The sequence below is a fragment of the Balaenoptera ricei genome, chromosome 2, assembly GCF_028023285.1.
Source record: "Balaenoptera ricei isolate mBalRic1 chromosome 2, mBalRic1.hap2, whole genome shotgun sequence".
Taxonomy (NCBI): domain Eukaryota; kingdom Metazoa; phylum Chordata; class Mammalia; order Artiodactyla; family Balaenopteridae; genus Balaenoptera; species Balaenoptera ricei.
In genome coordinates this window covers 73,088,664-73,105,453 of record NC_082640.1, presented here as the reverse complement: position 1 = coordinate 73,105,453, position 16,790 = coordinate 73,088,664, and the positions used below count along the sequence as shown (strand labels likewise).

Genomic DNA, 16,790 nt, shown 5'->3' with positions numbered 1-16,790 from the left:
AAGAAAGTTGAGGGCTAATGATATCTTGAGAATGTTTGTCTGAAACAGAGTAATGCTCTTTTGGATGAGAATGAACTGAAAAGTCCGTAAGTTAAGAGCATTTTCCAAGTAGCTGAACTCTAGGACTTGATCACAGGAGGATAATTGGCTGGCTTCAGTATATGTGGTAATGCATAGAAGAAAGGGCAAATATAGCTGTCAAACAAAAGATAATGCAGGAGGCTGCAAATAAGAAAAGAGTTTATTTGGGGTCTTAAGAATTGCAAGTCAGGGACTTCCCTGGTGGCTCAGTGGTTAAGAATCTGCCTGCCAATGCAGGGCACATGGGTTCGAGCCCTGGTCTGGGAAGATTCCACATGCCACAGAGCAACTAAACCCGTGCACCACAACTACTGAGGCTGAGCTCTAGAGCCCGTGAGCCACAACTACTGAAGCCCGTGCCTAGAGCCTGTGCTTCACAGCAAGAGAAACCACTGCAATGAGAAGCCCGCATACCACGAGGAAGAGTAGCCCCCACTCACTGCAACTAGAGAAAACCCACGCACAGCAATGAAGACCCAATGCAGCCAATTATAATTAATTAATTAATTTTAAAAAAAAGAATTACAAGTCAGGAGACAGATTCGTGTAATCTTGAAAGAGTGTTCCAAGGAAGAAATAGACTCGGGCTTATAAAGACAAAAGACGATGAGGTTGTTAAAAGTTGCCTGGTGAGAATTGTGATTGACTTAAGTCGGAAATATTTGTCCTTAAGGAATCACAAGTTGTTTTAGAGTAGGGGTCCAATAAGTGGATAGACTGTCATGAGTTATTTTAGGGTGAAGGTTCAATAAGTGTCTTGAGTTTCTGGCAGGTGTCCTGGATGACTTCATCAGGTCAAAATGTCAGATTCCATCTCGGCTGAGCCATGCCTAAGTTACACTTCCTTAATGGCCACCCGGCTCCATGTGGAGAATTCTCTTAGCAATACTGACTCCATTTTGATCTTTCTTTCACATAGCTCACGAACAGATGACTCATTAATGATGTCATTTCTTTCTCTTGACATGTAATTGACGTGTAGGCTTTAGAAAAACCTTAGAGTGTGAACATCTGTGTCTATAGATCACAATTTCTACTCTGGTCTTTTGTGACATAAAATTAACTCCTGGGTGTTTTCAGTCGTCTCAGCTCTACACCATCACATAAACAGGCATCTGTCTTCAGGGAAACTGACCTCTGAGGGATCATCGATGGAATTAAAATGCATCATTTTAGTTTCGTCTACCATTGTCCCGAAGTTTTTTCTTTTTTAAAATTCCTCCTCTACTTTAAAGTATTTACCATCATTTGCTGAAACACTATCACTAGATGTAACAACTTGCTTTCCTCCAGCCTCAACAGTTATGTCTTTTTAATAGTTTGCTTTTGACTTTGTATAACTGAAATAATGGTCATTTTCCCACAATATGCTTTTCCCTCACTCAACATTATATTCTTAAGACCATTTATATTATAGAACATATAAGTATTCCATTGTGTGAATACACCACAGTTTATCCATTCTGGTAATGATGAACATTTTTGGTCATTACAAACAGTGCTGCTATTAATATTCTTGTATATATCTCCTTGTACAAATATACTAAAGTTTCTCTACAGCAGTGGTTCTCAAACTTGACCATGCATTAGAATCACCTGGAGGGCTATTTAAACATAGATTGCTGGGTGTACTGTGTCAGATTCAGGAGGTCTGAGGTGGGTCCCAAGAATTTGCATTTCTAACAAGTGCTCAAGTGCTAGTGATCTATTGATTCAAAAACTAACTGCTTCAGAGTCCATACAGTCAGCCAGCCCTCCATATCTGTGGGTTTTGCATTCACAGATTCAGCCTACCATGGATCAAAAATAATTCAGGAAGAGAAAATTCCCCAAAGCAAAACTTGTACTTGCCTGGCTCCAGCAACTATTTACATAGAATTTATACTATGTTTTCAACTATTTTCCTAACATTTACATTATATTAGATATTATAAGTAATCTAGAGATGATTTAAGGTATACGGTGGAGGATGTGCTGTGCATAGGTTATATGCAAATATTATGCCATTTTATATAAGGGACTTGAACATCTGCAGGTTTTGGTATCCATGGGGGGGTCCTGGACCCAATCCTCTATGAATACTAAGGGAGAATTGTATAGGTCTAGCTGTGGAATTGCTGGAGTGCGATAGAGAATGCACATTTTCAACTTTGCTAGGTAATGCTAGATAGTTTGCCTACCAGCAGTGTGAAAGAGAATGGTCAGACTTGACTTTTTGCCAGGTTGGTGGGTGTTAATGGTGGAAAAGGGAAATCTGTGTGCCTTTTTTCATGTTGAAACTTTCAGAATATGTGGAACTTGATCTTTCTCTTTTTTTTTTGGCCACACCTTGTGGCTTGTGGGATTTTAGTTCCCCGACCAGGGATCGAAGCTGGGCCCTCAGCAGTGAGAGTGCGGAGTCCTAACTACTGGACTGCCAGGGAATTCTGAAACTTGCTCATTTTAAGTAAGGAATGTTGTCCAGGATGCAGGACACACACGCACACGCATGCACACACACAGTATTCCATAGAGAAACCTGTGTGTGCCGATCAAGTTCAGTTTCAGTTGCTTAAGAATCTTGGATAAAAAATGGGCAGAAGACCTAAACAGACGTTTCTTGAAAGAAGATATACAGATTGCCAACAAACACATGAAAGGATGCTCAACATCACTAATCATTAGAGAAATGCAAATCAAAACTACAATGAGGTATCACCTCACACCAGTCAGAATGGCCATCATCAAAAAACCTACAAACAATAAATGCTGGAGAGGGTGTGGAGAAAAGGGAATCCTCCTGCACTTTTGGTGGGAGTGTAAATTGATACAGCCACTATGGGGAACAGTATGGAGGTTCCTTAAAAAACTAAAAATAGAACTACCGTATGACCCAGCAATCCCACTACTGGGCATATACCCTGAGAAAACCATAATTCAAAAGGAGTCATGTACCACAGTGTTCATTGCAGCTCTATTTACAGTAGCCAGGACATGGAAGCAACCTAAGTGTCCATCGACAGATGAATGGATAAAGATGTGGCACATATATACAATGGAATATTACTCAGCCATAAAAATAAACGAAATTGAGTTATTTGTAGTGAGTTAAAAAAAAAATGGTTCTGAAGAACCTAGGGGCAGGACAGGAATAAAGACGCAGATGTAAAGAATGGACTTGAGGACACGGGGAGGGGGAAGGGTAAGCTGGGATGAAGTGAGAGAGTGGCATGGACATATATACACTACCAAATGTAAAATAGATAGCTAGTGGGAAGCAGCCGCATAGCACAGGGAGATCAGCTCATGCTTTGTGTCCACCTAGAGGGGTGGGATAGGGAGGGTGGGAGGGAGACGCAAGAGGGAAGAGATATGGGGACATATGTATATGTATACCTGATTCACTTTGTTATAAAGCAGAAACTAACACACGATTGTAAAGCACTTATAGTCCAATAAAGATGTTAAAAAAAGAAAGAATCTTGGATAATTACTGCAATTTCTAATATTTTTATCTTCCATTGGCCTTAAAAAAAAAATCCAAGGAGAAATTCCACTTTAATGAGAAGACTTGTTTAAATTGAAGACACCTCTTTTAATGGAGAACAGTTTCTCAGGGACCTCCCTGGCAGTCCATTGGTTAAGACTTCGAGTTTCCAATGCGGGGTTGGGGGTGTGCTGGTTTGATCCCTGGTCGGGGAACTAAGATCCCACGTGCTGTGTGGCGTGGTGTTGGGGGAGGGTGGGAGTTTTGCAATTAGTGCAGAAGGGTAATTTGGAGAAAAGCTGATTAGATATCACAGTAGTTTTATTGCATTCCTAAGAGAAACTCCTTGAAAGCCAGATCCAAGTTGACTTTTTGTTTGACAAGTTCACGTTCTAGATGAGAAGCTGCTTCAGAGTTGGCCCCCTGGTTCAGGAATGTTGCTGTCAGAGTTACTATTCGAGCAAATATGTGTCAGGGTCCCGCTTCTGTCAGATAGTGTTGAACCCTCCCAGTAGTGCGGTGTACCCCAAGAGCGTTGTCCCAGGTCTAGGTGTTCAGTGGGCTTTGGGGTTTGTTGTCCTGTGACTGGACAGTAATGGTTGCCTGTCTTTCAGCTTTCATGACGCTGGTGATCATATTGCTGCACATGTTCTGGGGCATTGTGTTTTTTGATGGCTGTGAGAAGAAAAAGTGGTACACCCTGCTTGCAGTGCTTCTGACGCATCTGCTGGTGTCAGCCCTGGTGAGTATTGCTACCCTGCTCAAACTGGTTTTTGGAGCTCAAGTCTGCATATCTAAAGTGGTAGATTCCACTCTGAATGAAATACATGCTCATAGGAAAATGAGGAAATTCAGAAAAGTCATTTAAAAGAATGAGTGAATGAATGATAGATAAATCATCTATTTCTTACCATAGAAAGATAACTATTAATTTGTTGGTTGATCTCATAAAAGTTTTTTGGTTTTTTTTTTTCGTATGTGTCTTTCTTTTAATGGGTAGAGTCAAACTGAAATAGGCTTGCATTATGCTTATGTTATGTAACACATCTTAAACAATTTCCATGTTATTATAAATCCTTTTAATATTTAAGTTTTAGTGGCTTTAGATCATTACATAAAGTTATAGTTTGCTTAACTGATTGATAACTTGTTTTTCTACTTTTGGTTATTATAATGCTGTCTGGAACAACTTTGTATGTGAAACTTTTTCAATACATTGTTTAGAGTCCAAGGAATGGATCTTTGAAGTCAAATGGTGTGAATATTTTTAAAGCCCTTGATGCAAATTGCTAAAATACTCTCTACAAGGGTTGTACTATTTTTACGCATTCTGATGAATGTCAAGAGTGCCCATCTTACTCTCTCCTCACTGACATTATAATGCCAGTTTTCAAAAGTAATTTAAAACGAATACTTGACTAGATGTATTGTTTAAGCACTGTTTAATGCTTTGGTCTTAGTTTAATTGTAACATGTCATGTACTTGCAACAGAATTATCCCAGCCACTGCTTTGTCCAGACCTTTATCATTTCTCACCTACAGTATTGAAAAGCTTCCTTTTGATGGTGTCCTGCCTCATGTTTCTCTCCTCTCCATCCATTTAGAGTTCATATCAGGTTTTCTTATACTGGGCTTCTTGTTCGCTGTTCCATCTAAAAAACAATCTTATTGCCTTTCTTACCTAAAACCTTTCAGTCATACAGGATGCTAAAGTTACCCCTAATATGATGGCAGCTACATAAAGTCAAATCTTTTTTTGTTTTTTAATTTTTTAATTTTATTTATTTTTTTATAGAGCAGGTTCTTATTAATCATACATTTTATACACATCAGTGTATACATGTCAATCGCAATCGCCCAATTCATCACACCACCACCCCAACCCCCCGCCGCTTTCCCCCCTTGGTGTCCATATGTTTGTTCTCTACATCTGTGTCTCAATTTCTGCCCTGCAAACTGGTTCATCTGTACCATTTTTCTAAGTTCAACATATATGTGTTAATATACTATATTTGTTTTTCTCTTTCTGACTTACTTCACTCTAAATGACAGTCTCTAGATCCATCCATATCTCAACAAATGACCCAGTTTTGTTCCCTTTTATGGCTGAATAATATTCCATTGTATATATGTACCGTATCTTCTTCATCCATTTGTCTGTCGATGGGCATTTAGGTTGCTTCCATGACCTGGCTATTGTAAATAGTGCTGCAGTGAGCATTGGGGTACATGTGTCTTTTTGAATTATGGTTTTCTCAGGGTATATGCCCAGTAGTGGGATTGCTGGATCATATGGTAATTCTTTTTTTTTTTTTTTTTTTCACACACACACACTGTATTTTATTTTTACAAGAGATAAATAGACTGACACCAAGCATTGTACATGGATGACCACAACAAAAGCAACACTGATTGCAATTACCAAACATGAAACACACTCATACTATGTCATAATATTGACATTCAGTCCAGTAATCCTTCACTGTAACAGCTCCTTTACTTTGCAGTGAAAATTGATTTGTATATTCTTTGCCTCTGAGTCCTTGTGGGATTTTTTTTTTTTTTAATTCAGACAGAAAGTCACACAAATTATACTCATCCTCATCAGTTCACTCAGTCCCATGTAATTAATTTTTTTTTTTCATCTTCATCTTTTGTTAGTACTTTTATGAGTTCATCAGTTTTTCATTAGAGTTCTGAAAATGCTTATTCATTCAGTTCAGCAGTACAGTCAGTTACCAGAAACCTGTACTTGTCAGAGTCTTTTCCATGAATTTCTTGAAGATGAAACCCTTTTATAGGAACATATTTGCAAAATCATCAGAGTACACCCAGAACTGTCTGTAAATGACAAAAGACTTAAAAATGACCACGGTTAAAGATTTGATGAAAGTTCATAATAATGCAGTTGACAAGAAAATTAGTTATTTCTGAGATATACATTTTAAAGTAATAACTAGGATTATTACTTATAACATTATACCAGAACATATAAGATTTTTAGAAATTTCATGCAATGTCTGAAACATTTATATTAACATATTTCCATACATATTTCCATACAAATACAAATATAAGATTTTTAGAAATTTCATGTAATGTCTGAAACATTTATATTAACATATTTCCATACAAATACAAATATAAGATTTTTAGAAATTTCATGTAATGTCTGAAACATTTATATTAACATATTTCCATACAAATAACCCAATGAAAGTTTAGTATTAGTTGTTTTGTTTGTTTTTTTATACTGCAGGTTCTTATTAGGCATCAATTTTATACACATCAGTGTATACATGTCAATCCCAATCGCCCAATTCAGCACACCACCATCCCCACCTCACCGCAGTTTTCCCCCCTTGGTGTCCATATGTCCATTCTCTACATCTGTGTCTCAACTTCTGCCCTGCAAACTGGCTCATCTGTACCATTTTTCTAGGTTCCACATACATGCATTAATATACGATATTTGTTTTTCTCTTTCTGACTTACTTCACTCTGTATGACAGTCTCTAGATCCATCCACGTCTCAACAAATGACTCAATTTCGTTCCTTTTTATGGCTGAGTAATATTCCATTGTATATATGTACCACAACTTCTTTATCCATTCGTCTGTTGATGGGCATTTAGGTTGTTTCCATGACCTGGCTATTGTAAATAGTGCTGCAATGAACATTCGGGTGCATGTGTCTTTTTGAATTACGGTTTTCTCTGGGTATATGCCCAGTAGTGGGATTGCTGGGTCATATGGTAATTCTATTTTTAGTTTTTTAAGGAGCCTCCATATTGTTCTCCATAGTGGCTGTATCAATTTACATTCCCACCAACAGTGCAAGAGGGTTCCCTTTTCTCCACACCCTCTCCAGCATTTGTTGTTTGTAGATTTTCTGATGATGCCCATTCTAACTGGTGTGAGGTGGTACCTCATTGTAGTTTTGATTTGCATTTCTCTAATAATTAGTGATGTTGAGCATCTTTTCATGTGCTTCTTGGCCATCTGTATGTCTTCTTTGGAGAAATGTCTGTTTAGGTCTTCTGCCCATTTTTGGATTGGGTTGTTTGTTTCTTTAATATTGAGCTGCATGAGCTGTTTATATATTTTGGAGATTAACCCTTTGTCCGTTGATTCATTTGCAAATATTTTCTCCCATTCTGAGGGTTGTCTTTTCGTCTTGTTTATGGTTTCCTTTGCTGTGCAAAAGCTTTTAAGTTTCATTAGGTCCCGTTTGTTTATTTTTGTTTTTATTTCCATTACTCTAGGAGGTAGATCAAAAAAGATCTTGCTGTGATTTATGTCAAAGTGTGTCCTTCCTCTGTTTTCCTCTAAGAGCTTTATAGTGTTGTCCGGTCTTACATTTAGGTCTCTAATCCATTTTGAGTTTATTTTTGTGTATGGTGTTAGGGAGTGTTCTAATTTCATTCTTTTACATGTAGCTGTCCAATTTTCCCAGCACCACTTATTGAAGAGACTGTCTTTTCTCCGTTGTGTATCCTTGCCTCCTTTGTCATAGATTAGTTGACCACATGTGCGTGGGTTTATCTCTGGGCTTTCTATCTTGTTCCATTGATCTATGTTTCTGTTTTTGTGCCAGTACCATATTGTCTTGATTACTGTAGCTTTGTAATATAGTCTGAAGTCAGGGAGTCTGATTCCTCCAGCTCCGTTTTTTTCCCTCAAGACTGCTTTGGCTATTCGGGGTCTTTTGTGTCTCCATACAAATTTTAAGATGATTTGTTCTAGTTCCGTAAAAAATGCCATTGGTAATTGGATAGGGATTGCATTGAATCTGTCGATTGCTTTGTGTAGTATAGTCATTTTCACAGTATTGATTCTTCCAATCTAAGAACATGGTATATCTCTCCATCTGTTGGTATCATCTTTAATTTCTTTCATCAGTGTCTTATAGTTTTCTGCATACAGGTCTTTTGTCTCCCTAGGTAGGTTTATTCCTAGGTATTTTATTCTTTTTGTTGCAATGGTAAATGGGAGTGTTTCCATAATTTCTCTTTCAGATTTTTCATCATTAGTGTATAGGAATGCAAGAGATTTCTGTGCATTAATTTTGTATCCTGCAACTTTACCAAATTCATTGATTAGCTCTAGTAGTTTTCTGGTGGCATCTTTAGGATTCTCTATGTATAGTGTCATGTCATCTGCAAACAGTGACAGTTTTACTTCTTCTTTTCCAATTTGTATTCCTTTTATTTCTCTTTCTTCTCTGATTGCCATGGCTAGGACTTCCAAAACTATGTTGAATAATAGTGGTGAGAGTGGACCTCCTTGTCTCATTCCTGATCTTAGAGGAAATGCTTTCAGTTTTTCACCATTGAGAATGGTGTTTGCTGTGGGTTTGTCATATATGGCCTTTATTATGTTGAGGTAGGTTCCCTCTATGCCCCCTTCCTGGAGAGTTTTTATCATAAATGGGTGTTGAATTTTGTCAAAAGCTTTTTCTGCATCTATTGAGATGATCATATGGTTTTTCTTCAATTTGTTAATATGGTGTATCACATTGATTGATTTGCGTATATTGAAGAATCCTTGCATCCCTGGGATAAATCCCACTTGATCATGGTGTATGATACTTTTAATGTGTTGTTGGATTCTGTTTGCTAGTATTTTGTTGAGGATTTTTGCATCTATATTCATCAGTGATATTGGTCTGGAATATTCTTTTTTTGTAGTATGTTTGTCTGGTTTTGGTATCAGGGTGATGGTGGCCTCATAGAATGAGTTTGGGAGTGGTCTTTCCTCTGCAAGTTTTTGGAAGAGTTTGAGAACGATGGGTGTTAGCTCTTCTCTAAATGTTTGATAGAATTCACCTATGAAGCCATCTGGTCCTGGACTTTTGTTTGTTGGAAGATTTTTAATCACAGTTTCAATTTCATTACTTGTGATTGGTCTGTTCATATTTTCTATTTCTTCCTGGTTCAGTCTTGGAAGGTTATACCTTTCTAAGAATTTGTCCATTTCTTCCAGGTTGTCCATTTTATTGGCGTAGAGTTGCTTGTAGTAGTCTCTTAGTATGCTTTGTATTTCTGTGGTATCTGTTGTAACTTCTCCTTTTTCATTTCTAATTTTATTGATTTGAGTCCTCTCCCTCTTTTTCTTGATGAGTCTGGCTAATCGTTTATCAATTTTGTTTATCTTCTCAAAGAACCAGCTTTTAGTTTTATTGATCTTTGCTATTGTTTTCTTTGTTTCTGTTTCATTTATTTCTGCTCTGATCTGTATGATTTCTTTCCTTCTGCTAACTTTGGGTTTTGTTTGTGCTTCTTTCTCTAGTTCCTTCAGGTGTAAGGTTAGATTGTTTAGTTGAGATTTTTCTTGTTTCCTGAGGTGGGCTTGTATAGCTATAAACCTCCCTCTTAGAACTGCTTTTGCTGCATCCCATAGGTTTTGGATTGTCGTGTTTTCATTGTCATTTGTCTCTAGGTATTTTTTGATTTCCTCTTTGATTTCTTCAGTGATCTCTCGGTTATTTAGTAACATATTGTTTAGCCTCCATGTGTTTGTGTTTTTTACGTTATTTTCCCTGTAATTGATTTCTAATCTCATAGCATTATGATCAGAAAGGATGCTTGATATGATTTCAATTTTCTTATATTTACTGAGGCTTGATTTGTGACCCAAGATGTGATCTATCCTGGAGAATGTTCTGTGCGCACTTGAGAAGAAAGTGTAATCTGCTGTTTTTGGATGGAATGTCCTATAAATATCAGTTAAATCTATCTGGTCTATTATGTCATTTAAAGCTTCTGTTTCCTTATTTATTTTCATTTTGGATGATATGTCCATTGGTGTAAGTGAGGTGTTAAAGTCCCCCACTATTATTGTGTTACTGTCGATTTCCTCTTTTATAGCTGTTAGCAGTTGCCTTATGTATTGAGGTGCTCCTATGTTGGGTGTGTATATATTTATAATTGTTATATCTTGTTCTTGGATTGATCCCTTGATCATTATGTAGAGTCCTTGCTTGTGTCTTGTAACATTCTTTATTTTAAAGTCTATTTTATCTGATATGAATATTGCTACTCCAGCTTTCTTTTGATTTCCATTTGCATGGAATATCTTTTTACATCCCCTCACTTTCAGTCTGTATGTGTCCCTAGGTCTGAAGTGGGTCTTTTATAGATAGCATATAGATGGGTCTTGTTTTTGTATCCATTCAGCGAGCCTATGTCTTTTGGTTGGAGCATTTAATCCATTCACGTTTAAGGTAATTATCAATATGTATGTTCCTATGACCATTTTCTTAATTGTTTTTGGTTTGTTTTTGTAGATCCTTTTCTTCTCTTGTGTTTCCCACTTAGAGAAGTTCCTTTAGCATTTGTTGTAGAGCTGGTTTGGTGGTGCTGAATTCTCTTAGCTTTTGCTTGTCTGTAAAGCTTTTGATTTCTCCATCGAATCTGAATGAGATCCTTGCCAGGTAGAGTAATCTTGGTTTTAGGTTCTTCCCTTTCTTCACTTTAAGTATATCATGCCACTCCCTTCTGGTTTGTGGAGTTTCTGCAGAGAAATCAGCTGTTAACCTTCTGGGAGTTCCCTTGTATGTTATTTGTCATTTTTCCCTTGTTGCTTTCAATAATTTTTCTTTGTCTTGAATTTTTGCCAATTTGATTACTATGTGTCTCAGTGTGTGTCTCCTTGGGTTTATCCTGTATGGGACTCTCTGCGCCTCCTGGACTTGGGTGGCTATTTCCTTTCCCATGTTAGGGAAGTTTCCGACTATAATCTCTTCAAATATTTTCTCTGGTCCTTTCTCTCTCTCTTCTCCTTCTGGGACCCCTATAATGCGAATGTTGTTGTGTTTAATGTTGTCCCAGAGGTCTCTTAGGCTGTCTTCATTTCTTTTCATTCTTTTTTCTTTATTCTGTTCTGCAGCAGTGAATTCCACCATTCTGTCTTCCAGGTCACTTATCCGTTCTTCTGCCTCAGTTATTCTGCTATTGATTCCTTCTAGTGTAGTTTTCATTTCAGTTATTGTATTGTTCATCTCTGTTTGTTTGTTCTTTAATTCTTCTAGGTCTCTGTTAATCACTTCTTGCATCTCCTCGATCTTTGCCTCCATTCTTTTTCCAAGGTCCTGGATCATCTTCACTATCATTATTCTGAATTCTTTTTCTGGAAGATTGCCTATCTCTACTTCATTTAGTTGTTTTTCTGGGGTTTTATCTTGTTCCTTCATCTGGTACATAGCCCTCTGCCTTTTCATCTTGTCTATCTTTCTGTGAATGTGGATTTTGTTCCACAGGCTGCAGGATTGTAGTTCTTGTTTCTGCTATCTGCCCTCTGGTGGATGTGGCTATCTAAGAGGCTTGTGCAAGTTTCCTGGTGGGAGGGACTGGTGGTGGTAGAGCTGACTGTTGCTCTGGTGGGTAGAGCTCAGTAAAACTTTAATCTGCTTAAGGGTGGGGCTGGGTTCCCTCGCTCTTGGTTGTTTGGCCCGAGGCAGCCCAACACTGGAGCCTACCTGGGCTCTTTGGTGGGACTAATGGCGGACTCTGGGAGAGCTCACACCAAGGAGTGCTTGCCAGAACTTCTGCTGCCAGTGTCCTTGTCCCCATGGTGAGCCACAGCCCCCCCCCCCGCCTCTGCAGCAGACCCTCCAACACTAGCAGGTAGGTCTGGTTCAGTCTCCCCTGGGGTCACTGCTCCTTCCCCTGGGTCCCGATGTGCACACTACTTTGTGTGTGCCCTCCAAGAGTGGAGTCTCTGTTTCCCCCAGTCCTGTCAAAGTCCTGCAATCAAATCCCACTAGGCTTCAAAGTCTCATTCTCTAGGAATTCCTCCTCCCATTGCTGCACCCCCAGGTTGGGAAGCCTGATGTGGGGCTCAGAACCTTCACTCCAGTGGGTGGACTTCTGTGGTATAAGTGTTCTCCAGTCTGTGAGTCACCCACGCAGCAGTTATGGGATTTGATTTTACTGTGATTGCGCCCCTCCTGCCATCTCATTGTGGCTTCTCCTTCGTCTTTGGATGTGGGGTATCTTTTTTGGTGAGTTCCAGTGTCCTCCTGTCGATGATTGTCCAGCAACTAGTTGTGATTTTGGTGTTCTCGCAAGAGGGAGTGAAAGCACGTCCTTCTACTCAGCCATCTTGGTTCAGGGCCGTAAAGTCAAATCTTAATGGATAAAACACTGGCAAGAGAGTGTGTTAAAATATTAACAGCTTTCATCTTTGGGTAGATTCTTTTATTCTTTATGGTTTTTGGCATGTTCCAAATTTTCTACTGTGTACACTTTAATAAACAGGAAGTTGCAAGGAAAAGGAAGTATTCTTCTTATGGATCCAATTGGCCATTCATTCATTCAACAAATAGCCTCTATGTTCCAGGCACTGTTCTAGGCGAACAAAACAATTTAGTGAAAAAAAGGAAGACCCTGCCTTTACCATCTAGTGGAGAGAGAGGCAGTAAGCAATAGACATAATAAAAAGAAGTTTTGTAGTATTTTAGAAATTGATAGGTGCTGTGGGAAAAAAGGGAAAGTAGAGCAGGTTAAAAGGGTTCCAGATTGTGTGGGCTGGGGATGTTGAATTTTTGAACTATATAGTCAAAAGTAGGCTTCATTGTGAAGGTGACATTTGAACAAAGAAGTGAAGTTGGCCATGTGGCTGTCTGGAGAAAGAGCATCTAAGACTAAAACAGCCAGTGGCAAAGTCCTAAGACTAAAGAACATGCTTGGCATGTTTATGGAAGTGAGGGTGGCCAGAACCCGTGAGCCTGGGGAAGTTAGTAGCAGATACTGTCACAGATTTGAAGTTGGGGACGGAAGTAGAGGTTGGAAATGAGAACCACATCTAGATAATGCAAGACTTGAGCTTTTTACTGTCAATGAAATGGGAGTCATTGTAGGGTGTTGAATACAGGACATGACTTGAATCACATTTTAAAAGGATCATTTTGACTGCTGTGTTCAGAGTAGACTGTAATGGGGGAAGGGATTACAGTCATCAGGAGAAGGATGGTGACAACTTGGGTGAGAGAGCAGTGGAAATAATGAGAAATGTTCAGATTCAGGACATATTTTTGAAAGTAGAGCCAACAGTATTTCCTGACAGACTGGATAAGGCAAGGGAGAGAAAGAAGAGGAGCCAAGGATGTCGTCACAGTTTTTGGCCTGGATAACTAGAAGGATGGAGTTGCCACCAGCTGGGATGGAGAAGCTTGTGAGGGAGATCAGGAGTTCTCTTTGGGCACGTTACCTTGGGGGCGCCTCTTGGACATTCAAGTGGAGAAGTCAGTTAGGCAGTTGGATGAAAAAGTCTGGAGTTTGGGAGAGAAATCCAGGCTCGAAGAGATGATTACAAGAAGTGAATATAAGCAGAGAAGAGAAGAGGCCCAAGGACTAAGGCCTGGGGCATTCCAGCCTCGAGACTGGGGCAAGAAGAGGAGCCAGCCAAGGAGACTGAGAAGGAGCAACTTAGTGAAGTAGAAGAGCACCAGGAGCCAGGTGTCCTGAAGCCAAGTGTGCTGAGGAGGAGAGAGGGATGGGCTGTAGTAGAGGCCAGTGGAATAAAACCCAGACTTCTTTGTTTGACATAAGCCTCTTACTGGTTTTACTGGTGCAGAACTTACCTCTTGCTGCTCTCCATTGTTCCCATCATACACTCCATCTAAATTGATCCAGTGTGGCTCCCCAGCAGGGAGTGCCTTTGTTCATGCTGTTTTATCTGCAATGGCTCCTAACCTAGGTCAGTTTGGAAAACTCCTGAGCATTTCATGTGAGGCCTCCCTGGAAAAGGTGCCCATTTCTGACTCAGCACTATCACTAGCCCTTATTTATAGCTGTGTTATAACCCCTCTCCCCGGCCAGCATTATTTTATTTGATACAGTTTTTACATCTACCTCTCTAATTAGAGTTTGATCATCAGTGATGGGACCTTATCTTGTCACTCTTTGTATCCTGAATCCAAGGGCATGTGCAGGCAGGGTGAGGGTGAGGACAGTGAGGTGCCTTGGAGGCACTCCCCCGCTACCCCTGCTGGGCAGAGGTGACAAACTGACCCAATCAGAGCCTCTTCTTTGTTAAGAAGAACCCATCTCCCCACCTTACCCGGACCCAGAACTGGAAGTATCCTTTCTTCTATCAAAGGCCAGTCCCTCCACTTGGGCTCCAGACCTAATTCCTTCCTACTTAAGGACTTTACTGCTTTGACTGTGCCCTCTCTCCTGTCTCACCAGCCTATCCCTCTCTTCACCAGCATATAGACATATCTTAAATAAAACTCTTCATTATTGCCTGTTCTCTTTCTAGCTATGACTTTTTTTTTCTGGTTCCCATCGCAGCAAAATTTCTCAAAGAGTTATCTCCACAAACTCTGTCTCCGCTTCTTCTCTCATGCTTCTAGTACATTTTGCCTTCTGTTCAACCACCCTTCTAAGACTGCTTCATTTTTTTATACAGCAGGTTCTTATTAACTCCAAGTCTTTTAAGCTTGGTCTTCCTCAAGTCTTTTGTATCTCATTAAATAGCACCACCATTTACCTAAAGCCAGAAACATGGAAGTCATTCCTGGCCTCTCCCTTTCCCTCACATTCCATCCACCAGCAACTCCCATTGTTTCCTATCATCTGCTCTCTCCATCTCTACCACCATCACCCTGGACTAAGTCACCAACCTGTACTCTCCTCATGCAGTGCAGAGTCCTCCTAACTAGTCTCCCTACTTTCACCATAGCCTCCTTGAATCCATTATCTGCAGTTTAAAAAATCTAAAATCATGGGAATTCCTTGGTGGTCCAGTGGTTAGGACTCGGCGCTTTCACTCCCATGGCCCGGGTTCAATCCCTGGTCGGGGAACTAAGATCCCACAAGTGCAGGGCGGCCAAAAAAAAAATAAATAAATAATCTAAAATCATTCAGCTCCCCGACCTAAAACCCTTCTGTGCACCTCCATTGCACTGAGGATGAAATTCACACTCCTCACCAACATGCTGGGTAGCTGGCCCCTGCCTTCCTCTCCGATCTCAGTGCTTGCCCTTCCATCCCTACACATCATTTATATCACCTCTCAGGTTCTCAGCTGCAGTGAACTCCTTGCCCTCCTTTGGTTCCCTCCCTTGGTCTACACCAGGCTGGCTCTCTCCTCCTCCTGTAAGTCTCAGATTAAATGCTGCTTCCTCAGCACCTTCCTTGACCCCCCCATAGGTAGATCGCCTTGTTCTTACCTATGCTAGCACCATCTCAGTTGTAGTTATTCTGTCCTAGCATTCACCACAATTTGGAATTATTTATTTGTTTCTTCATTCATTACTTGTCTCCCTTACTGGTATATAAGCTCCATCAGGATAGGCACTGTGGTCTTCACTAATACCTCGCAGCATCTTATCAGCAGTTTTTAAATGAACTTTTGGAACCCTCAGCAATTGTGCAGCTGAAAAAGATGCTGTTCCCTCACGTTCCCTTAATACTAAGGATTTTTACTAAAGTAACCTGGACTTGTCTCACTTTCTTGCTAACTCTAAGAGCCCGTTAACACAGAAATGGTTAAAAACTGGGCCCTGGTTATGTAACATCTATCTTCTGTTGGGTATTTCATTAGGTCTGGCTTCTGATTACCTTCTAGGGTTGCCATTTGAATATATTGGGTTGGCCAAAAAGTTCCTTCAGTTTTTAAGTCAAAATAAAAGACACATATTTCATTTTCACCAAGAACTTTATTGAACAGCGTATTCACTGCTTTGTTCCACTACCTTTTGCTATTTTTCAGGCAACTTCATAATTCTGTCTTCCTAAAACTGATTATCTTTTTGAGCAAAAAACTGTCCCAGGTTCCTTTTACAGTCTTCCAGGGAATTGAAATTTTTTCCATTAAGAGAATTTTGTGAAGACTGAAATAAATGGAAATCCGAAGGTGCAATGTGTGGTGAATACAGCGGAAGAATCAGAACTTCCCAGCCAAGCTGTAACAGTTTTTTGCCTGGTCATCAAAGAAACATGTTGTCTTGCATTATCCTGATGGAAGATTATGCTTTTTCTGTTGACTAATTCTGGACGCTTTTCGTCGAGTGCTGCTTTCAGTTGGTCTAATTGGGAGCAGTACTTGTTGGAATTAATCATTTGGCTTTCCGGAAGGAGCTCGTAATAGAGGACTCCCTTCCAAAACCACCATCTACACAACATCACCATCTTTGGATGAAGACCAGCCTTTGGTGTGGTTGGTGGTGGTCCATTTTGCTTGCCCCACGGTCTCTTCTGTTCCACATTATTGTACAGTATCCACTTTTCATTG

General features: G+C 39.8%; 1 protein-coding gene across 5 annotated transcripts in view; it reads left to right on the top strand.

Moving 5' to 3' along the window:
- The window catches only part of APH1B (aph-1 homolog B, gamma-secretase subunit), a 110,484-nt gene that overhangs the window by 18,159 nt on the left and 75,535 nt on the right, over positions 1-16,790 (top strand). For all 5 annotated transcript variants that reach the window (XM_059913088.1, XM_059913087.1, XM_059913089.1 and 2 more), the window contains one exon: positions 4,162-4,289. In XM_059913088.1, the coding sequence (XP_059769071.1) occupies positions 4,162-4,289 (128 nt within the window). The remainder of the gene's footprint in view (positions 1-4,161; positions 4,290-16,790) is intronic.